The sequence below is a fragment of the Protobothrops mucrosquamatus genome, unplaced genomic scaffold, assembly GCF_001527695.2.
Source record: "Protobothrops mucrosquamatus isolate PMUCROS unplaced genomic scaffold, P.Mucros_1.0 scaffold34, whole genome shotgun sequence".
Classification (NCBI taxonomy): Eukaryota; Metazoa; Chordata; class Lepidosauria; order Squamata; family Viperidae; genus Protobothrops; species Protobothrops mucrosquamatus.
In genome coordinates, this window is record NW_015386418.1 from 177576 (window position 1) to 188231 (window position 10656).

Consider the following 10656-nt stretch of genomic DNA (forward strand, 5'->3'; position numbering starts at 1 on the left):
TTAATTGTTTTTTCTTAACTGCTGCCTATTGTTTAACTGAGATCTCAACAGAATAATGTAGCATTTGGGGAAAAAGATACAAGACAGCAATCCACCACTGGATGCTAGGATGGAGAAGATCTCCACAGCCACCATGTACTTCCCTTTTGTGCTCAGATAAGTAGGGACAAACGTCAACCAAACACTACAAAACATCAGCATGCTGAAGGTGATAAACTTGGCTTCATTGAAAGTGTCTGGCAACTTCCTGGCAGAAAATGCCACCATAAAACTAATGATTGCTAGAAATCCCAAATAGCCCAAGACAAGATAGAACATGACAGCAGATCCTACATTACATTCTGCTATGATTTCACTGGTGAGAGAGTGCATATCCAAATTTGGGAAGGGAGGAGAGGTTGTCATCCACCAAGAACAAATACTTGCTTGAACAAGAGTGCAGGAAATAACAATGGAACTGGCCAGTTTTCTCCCTAACCATTTCCTCATATTGGACCCTGGTTTGGTGGCCATGAAAGCTACAACTACAGTGATGGTTTTAGCCAATACACAGGAAATAGCCACAGCAAAAATGATGCCAAAAGCAGTTTGGCAAAGAAAGCAAGTGGTCTTGCTGGGCTGCCCAAAAAATAGTAAAGGTGAAAGAAAGCAAAGGAGAAGGGAGAGAAGGAGTGTAAACGTAAGTTCCCGGTTATTGGCTTTGACGATGGGAGTATCTTGGTGCTTAACAAAGGTTCCAAGGACAAATGCTGTAATTATAAATAGGCTAATACCAACCAAGACTAAACTCATGCCTAATGGTTCTTTATGAGACAGAAAGTTTAAAGTCTTGAAAATACATTGATCTTGCTTCTTGCTTGGGTATTGATCTTCTGGACACGGGGAACAGTCAGCCATATCTGGACATTGAAAACAAAATTAAAAAATTGACCATGTGTGGCCCAAGGGAGATTTCCATGTTCTATTCAACCTAATACCTCCCTGTTGAACATTGCTGTGTTATCCTATGACTTATTGTTGTATGCTGTTGATATTTAACCAAACCCTTAGCAAATATAGGCTTAAAACTTATTTGGTGCCCTTAGAGTTTATAGAGTACACTCTTCCTTTGAAAAGAAGGTTTGAGGAGGTCCTTGTTGCTCTCTGAGCATGGTTGTTTTCCTGCAGACATTTCATTACTCAAACTGGGATGATACCTATTCAAAAGAAGGTTTGTCCAAAGAAGTAAAAATGGCTATAGTGTGAGTGTATGTTTTTGTCTACTTTGTTCCATGGAAATGAGACTTGGTCAGGTCAGAAGAAACATACAAGGAAATATCATCCAATGGGAATAGGTTAGTTCCTATGAGAAGAATGTCTATGGAGATTCTCAGTCATCCAGGTCATAGTTATCCCAAAGATGCTTTTTCAAAAGGCAACCGAACTTTGTTTTTCCTCAAAGTCATTTCACTTCTCATCCAAGAAGCTTCTTCAGAACCTTTTGAAAAAAGGTTGTACCTTTGGGACAACTGTGATCTGGATGACTGAGAATCTTCATAGACATACACAAAGTATATTCCTTCTGTTAATTTCTCACAATGATCCCACTGAAAATCATTTTACTAGGAATCCATTTCTTCTCTCAAAGTTTCTTGGCTGACTAACACAAAAACACATTTCACACATGTTCACTTGCATTAATGCAGGTTGTTAATATTTATTGTACTGCATTACCTATTTCACGTGAAATCTTCCCTTCAGGGCAGGGAGCACAATCATAGCAGCAGAATTTCTCTCCTTCCTTCTTTTTCTTTTGGTATCCAGGCTGGCAAGGATCACTACATAGAGAAAAGGGCAGAACCTATCCATAAATGTGAAAATAATTTAGGATAGAAAAACTGGTTTTCTTCATAATATTTAAAAAATCATAATGTTGCTTAGTAAAAAGTCAGGAGTCCAGTAGCATTCTTTTTAACTTACAAATTTTATTAAAAGCCATAAACTTTCATTAGCCACAGCTCACTTCATAAGATGCATAGAATGGCTAAAGTGATATAGGATTTAACTTGGGGTGAGGCAGGGAGAAGGGAAAATAGATCAGTTAGGCAGATGCAGGTTCCATATATGCCAGATTAGCAGTATTTTTTCAATTAATCAGGGCTTTTTTTGTCATAGTACGCACTGGAACGGAGTTCTGGCACCTTTTTTCAATGGATTTTCCAGAGTTGCCTTGAATAAAATTCTAGTCTTTCAGAGGGTTTTTTTTTTTTCAACTACAAAGGTAAACCTTGTAGGGTAGGCAAGTGGGTTGTATGACGTGTGTGAGTTCTGGTACCTTTTTTTTTTTTTACAAAAAAGCACTGCAATTAATCATTGTGATATATTAAAGACCCTTTGTGTTTGTTAAGAGATTCTCAGTGATAGATGATATAAGAATCTTTTACCATCTAGCTAATCTTAGAAAAACATGGTTCTCCTCCTATATTGATTGTGTACTATAATGTGGAAAACAGGTTCTTCTCTTCATTTGAAAATATAACTACCCATACAGGGCCAATTCCTAAGCCAGAAGAAATGTCTGATCCATCAATTTTTTTTTTTCAGATGATGGCATGACCAATTAAAATTGAGAAACCATACCTGGTTGAAATGCCTGTGCCAACTCTTTTTATCTTGATAAAAGCTGAAGGTCTGCTTTTCTTTGGAATCTATCCTCCCAACTTTTATTTTAGTGAAGGAGTTATTTCGGAATATCACCATCTTCATTATATCAAGGCCATTGGCCACCTCCATTCTCTCATTAAAAGTCACACTTTCTCCAGCTGAGTTGTTAAAGGAAATGCCTTGAAGAAACCAGTGAAGCTGTCAGGAAAAGAAAGAATAGCTAAAATACATGTAATACGTAATGTGAAAATTGACACAAGCTACAGTTCTTCTTGTTGATCAATTACTACATATTTTATCTTAACCCTATTTCACTTACTAAAAAGTTCCTGATAATAAATTATGTAGAAATTACCTGCCAAGGTTGAAGATCTTGATATGCATATCTTTTCCTTTTCACCAGTGCTTGGTGGCGGGACCTAAATGAAGTCATTGCATGTAAAGCATGTGCCAAAAGATATACAGCGTTAAAGATGCTGTAGCTGTGGCCACTCATCTGCATTTCAAAAACAGAACCTGGAAGTGTCTCCAACTTCTCTTCACCAGTGCATGCTTTATTGTGCTCCACTGATCCTTTGGAATTTGAAAATGTGCAATGGAAGGCTTGCTCCCAAAAATCCTTTAAAAAATGGTCATCATGTGCTGAGCAGCATTTTAGGTTCCGAAGGTATGTCTGAAACCCTAGTGGTTCATTTGAAGGAACTTCAAAGGAAATAGTGCCTTGGAATATTTCTGAATCCCAGCTTGTTACAAGGCCCATGACTGTGAAATCAATCTGTGCAGTTACAATCCACAACTTTCCAATGGATGTGTTTTCTGAATAAGAAGAATCTATCTGAAACATTAATGTACTCAGCCACATCACTGTAAGAGTTTCTCCATACATAACAAATATTTTGGCATTGTTGTCCATGAAAGATTTATAAATGCTGGATGATATCTCATTGATTTCAGAGAAAGCAAGTAAACGACCTTGGCCTGGAATTCTTTGTATGAAGGCAGAACAGATTCCATTCTGGAAAAACAAAAGTTCCAAGATCTTCAAGAAATGATCTCCACTCTCATCTCTCAAAACAATGAGTCCAATCCAAGTCCATCCAAAATGCTTCAGTAACTGGACAATTCCTGTATACTGATGGGCTTCATTTGAGACCATGCGATAAAAGGAAGGGAACCGTGTTGGGTTGTTTTGTTCAGAAGCAAAAGAACCATATGTGAGCTAAAAGAAAATGCACATATATTTACTGTAAGAAACATCTCTCAGTCTTTGTGATTGCCTTTTTAGAACATGGGGACTCGGATCATGGTTTGAATGTCCATTGTTCATTCAAAGTAAACAATGCTGGTCTATGAAAAACTGAAACAATTTCTACAAAAAGAATAACAATAAAGAAATCTGTTCAAATCCATATTTCTCTTTTCTTTTTGTCAAAATCCTTTAAACCACAACAACTTTGCTTCATTCTGAATAGAGTCAAATATTTGTTGCCAGTCAAATCTTTCTTCCTTTTTTCTAAACTATAATATTGAATTAAATGGGTTTCTACTCTATCTTAATTCATAATCATATCAATATGCCTTTCATAGTGACATGAGAGTCAGTTAAGGCATCAGATTGCAAACCAGGAGACAGTGAGTTCTAGTCCTTCATTTGACATGAAGTCAGCTGGTTGACCTTGGACCAGTCACTCTTTCTCAACTCTAGGAAGGTTATCAATGTCAAACCACTTCTGAAATCTTGGCAAGAAAAATGTAGGGACTTGCCAAGATAGTCACCAAGAGTCAATATACAGACTAGAAGGAGGAAAATGCATTTGAAAATCTTACCTGTGGAATTTTATAAAGGGTTAAGATGTCAGACATGTGGAAGGAGATATCAGAGCCAAGTCCACCAATGATGGCCATGAGATTTTTCTGGATGTTGCATGCATAGTTGGGAACAAAACTATGGAATTTGAAGAGTAGGTTCAATGTGGTCTGATAAGTCATCTTCTCATTGTAGTAACTATCATAGATGTGAAATCCAAGGGTAACATTGGGCAAGATCTGAGGATTTTGGTTAATCTCATTTACTGCATATGCCAAGCCCAAGACATGTTGTAAGAATTTTGTCACTATGCTGAAAGACATATGTTCAGATTGTACAACCCATATAACTGTTTTGTTTTTTATCACCCTCTGGGTCCATTTTACTTACTACAAGCAATCTAAAATTTTTAAAAAATCAATAGAAACAAAATGATTTGTTAACAAAATGGTTAGGTTTTGTGGAGACAACCTGCAAAATACTCAGGAGAGGAGGAATAGCCAAAGAGAAGTATAAGACTAGAAAGAATAGTAGGAACTTAGGTGAATTTCTGAAAGATTAGTTAGTTTTGGAATCAATGCAGAGAATATAAATGATACGGATGCCAGTATTATTTCAAAGAAGTGCTTTGGAAACTTTCTTTTTATTCCAAAAAATTAAAATACAAGTTCCATAAAAGAAAAGAAAAAAATATACACATAAAACTTAGAAACAAGAATGGATAAGCAAAGCATGCCTCCTAGTGAAGCTTTAAAGCAGCCATGAGCTGCTCTTACAACTGTTTCAAAGAAATCTCTTTTGCATGGGACTTCCAATGCAAAGTACAGTAGATAAGCATCCAGACATACATGCAGAAAGCTAGGGAGCTGATCCTTGTTTTTACCACTTCCACACATCACTTTATATACACTGAGATGGATTGATCATAGAGATAGAACTTGGGATGACTCAAAAACAGATGGAAGGAAACATTCATGAATCAAGAGGAAAGGGCAAAGCTGGGGAAATTCTGTTTGGAACAATTGAATGAGATCTTCAAAAAGAGGGATTCGTAACATGTAACACATACAATGAGTTTTTAACATATTGTAACATACTGTTACAGGCCACTGGAGGCTAAAACATATGAAGAACAGTTGCTGGAATTGGGAATGTCTAGTTTAATGAAAAGAAGGGCTAGGGGTTACATGATAGCAGTTTTCTAACATTGCGGGGGTTGCCACAAAAAAGAGGGAGTCAACCTATTCTCCAAAGCACCAGAAGGCAGGATAAGAAGCAATGGATGGAATGTAATCAAGGAGAGAAGCAACCTAGAACAAAGGAGAAATTTCCTGACGGTTAGAACAATTAATCAGTGGAACAACCTGCCTCCAGAAGTTGTGAATGCTCCAACACTGGAAGCTTTTAAGAAGAGACTGGACAACCATTTGTCTGAAATGGTATAGAGATTCCTGCCTGAGCAGGGGGTGGGACTAGAAGACCTCCAGGGTCCCTTCCAATTATTATTATTATTATTATTATTATTATTATTATTATTATTATTGTTGTTGTTGTTGTTGTTGTTGTTGTTGTTGTCGTCATCGTCATCATCATCATTATAGATTTTAATAGATTTCTTGATTTTAGCTATATTGAGCCTTTTGCAGTGAAAGTAGAGCATAAATATAGTGGATAAATATGTATAGATATATCAGATTGAAGAAACATAATTAAGTTGCCTTTATTCAAAAGCCATTCTAATAATATATTTTCCAAGTCTGTAGTTACTCAAGGTTTCAATCACAACATTTTTCTACCTGTGATTGTTGGTCTTTGGCACTTACTAAGAAATGACATTGAGCCTTCTGCCTTCTATTACATGCGTAAGGTTTTGCTAAGTCATTTAATAGTTATTATTATTGATGCTTTTTAACTTTCGTGTTTGTGAAGACACCTGAGAACATTGTGGGCAACCAAGGATACTAAGAAATAGATCATAGTATTCTTACTCAAGCATAGCTCACACTGTTCTACTCAGGGCACATCATATGAAATTCTACCTCTGTAGAGAAGGTTTCAATGTTGGGAAAAGTGGAGGAGGGCTAGTGAATAGATGCAGTTACAGTGTCAATGGCTGCACCTGAAGGACTAAGTTAGGGACAAATCAACATGGAGAAAAACTATGTCATTGTTAAGAGTCAAAGTCATTCATTCAATCAAGTAATTTATTATGTTTGTTTATAAGAATATATAAATTAGCATCCTTCAAAACAACTCAATTTTCCATAAGTGAAAAATGAATTTAAAAAAAGTTTGTACAAATTATCTCTAGCTGTTATTTTTTAAAAAGAAAATGTGTAGTTCCTTCTGACCTGTTCTTATAGATACCCTTCTGACAGCTTCTGCAAATGCTATTATGAAGGTATAATGTTTGCCTTCGGTTGCTCAATACTTTGGTTCAAATTAAAGAGTCCCTTGATGGTTTAATGAAGAATGCAACTTCTGAACAAAAAAAGTGTACTGATGTTCTTACATGGTTTGGACAGGGACCATAAATCTGAGTTTCTGAATTACAAATCCATAGGTTCCCAAGTCCACCCAGAAAAGTGAAAAAAAAGAAACTGCTTACATTGGAAAATCAAAGCCCAGCTCCTCAGAAGGCTGTTTGCAGAAAGAAAGTTTTGGAAAAAGTATCATGATAAGAGAAACAATCCCACCTATGGTGACGTCTCCAGGCTGATACCATTCATGAGGAACAGGGACAGGATCAACAGAAAGACATTTGGTAAGGCCTTCTTTACCCATGACAGGAGGCAATAAAAGTAGTAACATCATAAGGAACACTAACTGAAGGCAAAGCTTAATCTCTAGAAAGAGACATTACTGAACCTAATCTTACTCTTGTTGCAAATGTAGATAGATCATTTGGTCTTAATCTATCTACCTTAGGAAAAAATATACCCTAGTATGTGACTAATGCTGAAAAAACAGCATCTTACAACATTGTATCTTCTGATCAAGATACAATGACTTTGAAGACAGTGTTGGAGATTGTTGGTAGAGCCCTGCCCACCTCTTACTCTTAATAGCAGCCCTCAGTAGGAAAAAAGGGCCACCTTATAAACATGTCAAGACTTGTTTATAAGCTGTATTTGGGAAAGATGCCGGAGGCATTAGCAAAGACACCAATGAACGTGATTGAAGAGAAAACATTTACTTTTTTTTCAAAGTTTGGCCTGAAAAGACAATCTTACTTGCAATTCTGTGTGGATTTTCTCCCTCTCCCTTCTGCTCACCAGTGAAAACAACATTCTAGTAACCACAAGTAAACCAAAGTTGTTATCTTTACAGTGATCTGTGCTTTTTTATACCCTAAGTTCTTTTTATTGCTGTATACCATACAAACACCATTTGCTAGATAGACAACCATATAAATCTACAAAAAAATCAAGAAACAAAAAGAAAGAAAGGCAACTTAATAATACATAGAAGAAACAATGGGTAAAACAAAATCATTTCTTGGGTTTTGAAAGGGAAACCTTTCCTTGTGTTTTCCACCCTTTTTGTATTTTAATGATATAGTACTTTTGGCGTATAACAGTAGAAAACCATGTAAGTCATTTTCAGCAGTTCTAATTAGAGGCTGGGTCTGGTTGAGGTAACCAAAAACTATATTGGGGAACATATACAAATCTAAAATAAACATATACAACTCCGAGACGTCAAAATGCTCATCTCTGTTTGCAATCCAACTAATACTTCAAAACAGTGGACCCCAATTTTTCTAGCTCTGTGGACCAGCAATAGCGGCAATGACAAGAAATGTACGGGGAATGGTTTTGTGCATGTACCCACCACATGCGCAGCCCACTTCTCAATGGGCCCCAGACAGGTACCAGGTTGTGGACTCGGGGTTGGGGACTCCTAGTTTAAAATATCTAAAACCCATGATGGTGCAGTGATTAGAATGCAGTACTGCAGGCTACTTCTGCTGATTACCAGCTGCCAGCAGTTTGGCAGTTCAATTCTCACCACCTCAAGGTTGACTCAACCTTCCATCTTTCCAAGATCGGTAAAATGAGAACCCAGATTGTTGAGGGCAGTATGCTGACTCTGCAAACCGCTTAGAGAGGGCTGTAAAGCACTGTGAAGTGGTATGTAAGTCTAAGTGCTATTGCTATGTTATTAGATCTTCAACAGTTATTTATATAATGCCAGCCTGAGTTCATAGGGCTTTTACCTTTACATAGTAATGATGAAGATGATAATGAGGATGAGGATGATGTAATGAAAAACAAAGACCGATTAGATTAGATTAGATTAGATTAGATTAGATTAGATTAGATTAGATTAGATTAGATTATCTTTATTGTCATTTTTTACTGTGGGCACAATGGCACACATTAAAAATGAAATTTAGTTGCTTGCTCTCAAGTGTACACATAGACATCCAAGGACCCTTCCAACTCTGTTATTCTATTCTATTCTATTCTATTCTATTCTATTCTATTCTATTCTATTCTATTCTATTCTATTCTATTCTTAACTGATAGGGTGAAAGTCTGTTTGGTACAGTGATTAAGGAATCAGGCTAGAAACCAGCAGTGCAAATATTTGAGCTCTGCCTGGAGCATGAAGCCAGATGGGTGACCTTGGCCCAGTTACTGTCTCTCAATCCTAGGAAGAAGAAGGCAAGGACAAACCACTTCAGAAAATGCTGTCAAAAAAATTGAATGGACCAGTACAGGCAGTAGCCATTGACATTGCAAAAAAGGTTGAGACTTTGGAAACAGTCCAGAGAAGAGCAACTAAAATGATTAAAGGCCTGGAGACTAAAACATATGAACAACGGTTGCAGGATTTGGGTTTGGCTAGTCCAGAAAAGAAGGACTAGGGGGGACATAATAGCAATATTCCAGTATTTGAGAGACTGCCGAAATGAGGAGGAAGTCAACTTATTTTCCAAAGTTCCAGAAGGCAAGACAAGAAACAATGGATGGAAACCAATCAAGGAGAGGAACAATTAAGGAGAAACTTCCTAACAGTGAGAACAATTAGCCAATGAAACAGCTTGCTTTCAGAAATTTTAGATGCTTAATCACTGGAGGTTTTTAAGAAAAAAAACTGGACAGCCACCTATCTGAAATGTTATGGGATCTCCTGCTTGAGCAGGGGGTTGGACTAGAAGACCTCCAAGGCCTCTTCCAGCTCTATTCTGATTGATTGATTGATTGATTGATTGAATGAATGAATCAAAACTGGCTCAATGGTGCAACTCCCTCTTATGATAAAGTATGCATAACTTGCTTTTTATGGAACTTGCATCTGCATAATCACTCTGACTTCCCTTCCTTTCCACAAACAGCTTAATCCAAAGTACTTCCTACATCAATTTACCCAGTTCATTGCATCCATGTCAAAGAAAGAGGCAAGAAGTTTAAATAATGTATGAATATATGTAGAGATATGGTAGTAGCAAGATTTTTTTTGCAAAGATAACAAAGATATGCAGAAGTATAGTAAATAATATGAAGTAATAATTTACACTTGGCATAAACTAGTATTAAGTAATTTTCCTTTTTTCTATTCATATTTTTAATTTTTTTGGCTTGTTCTTTCTTAATCTTGGGGGGCGAGGGGATATTTTGCATAGCATAGCTTATCTTGAAAGAGTTAACCATAACTCCCTTCTCTCCAAATGACAAATATATATGTTTGTATATCAGGGTTAAATTATCCAGAAAGAGAAATGGGATTGTCGGATGGATTCAGCTCATTGAATCAATTAAGAACTATCTTGGAAGTAGTTACTCCAATCATAGGTACTCCAGTTATAATGTCTTAGAACTGTAAGTGGAGAGAACACAAGAGAGTGTTTAGGTTAATCCTTTACTCATCTCCCTACTTTCTTTCATTCATCCTTAGAAGTTGCAAGAATAAGCTTTTGAACCATCTCATGCATTCATTCATTCATTCACTCCTACCTATGCTCATTACATTTGCATATCACCAAATCTTGTGATTTGCAGAGTTGCCCAACCAATATTTTCTTTCATAGAAAAGAGAATGGAGTTACTCTAAAATCAGGTCCAAGAGTTTCTTACATTGGAAATTGGAAGCTCGGGTCCTGTGAAGGTTGTTTTTGGAAGGAAAGTTCATGAAAAAAGTACCACATCTGAGAAGTAATCCCACCTATAAGGAAGTCACCTGGCTGATAGGATTCATGA

The 10656-nt window shown here is 36.7% G+C and overlaps 1 protein-coding gene across 1 annotated transcript; it reads right to left on the bottom strand.

The window, feature by feature from the left end:
• LOC107283350 (vomeronasal type-2 receptor 26-like) lies at positions 1-3799 on the bottom strand. The gene is made up of 4 exons (XM_029283195.1): positions 2999-3799; positions 2620-2841; positions 1714-1840; positions 1-899 (listed from the first exon to the last, which is right to left on the bottom strand). Exons 1-4 carry the CDS (start codon positions 3797-3799, stop codon positions 1-3), a joined length of 2049 nt encoding a protein of 682 aa, XP_029139028.1.
• Between the last annotated feature and the right edge of the window lie 6857 nt (positions 3800-10656).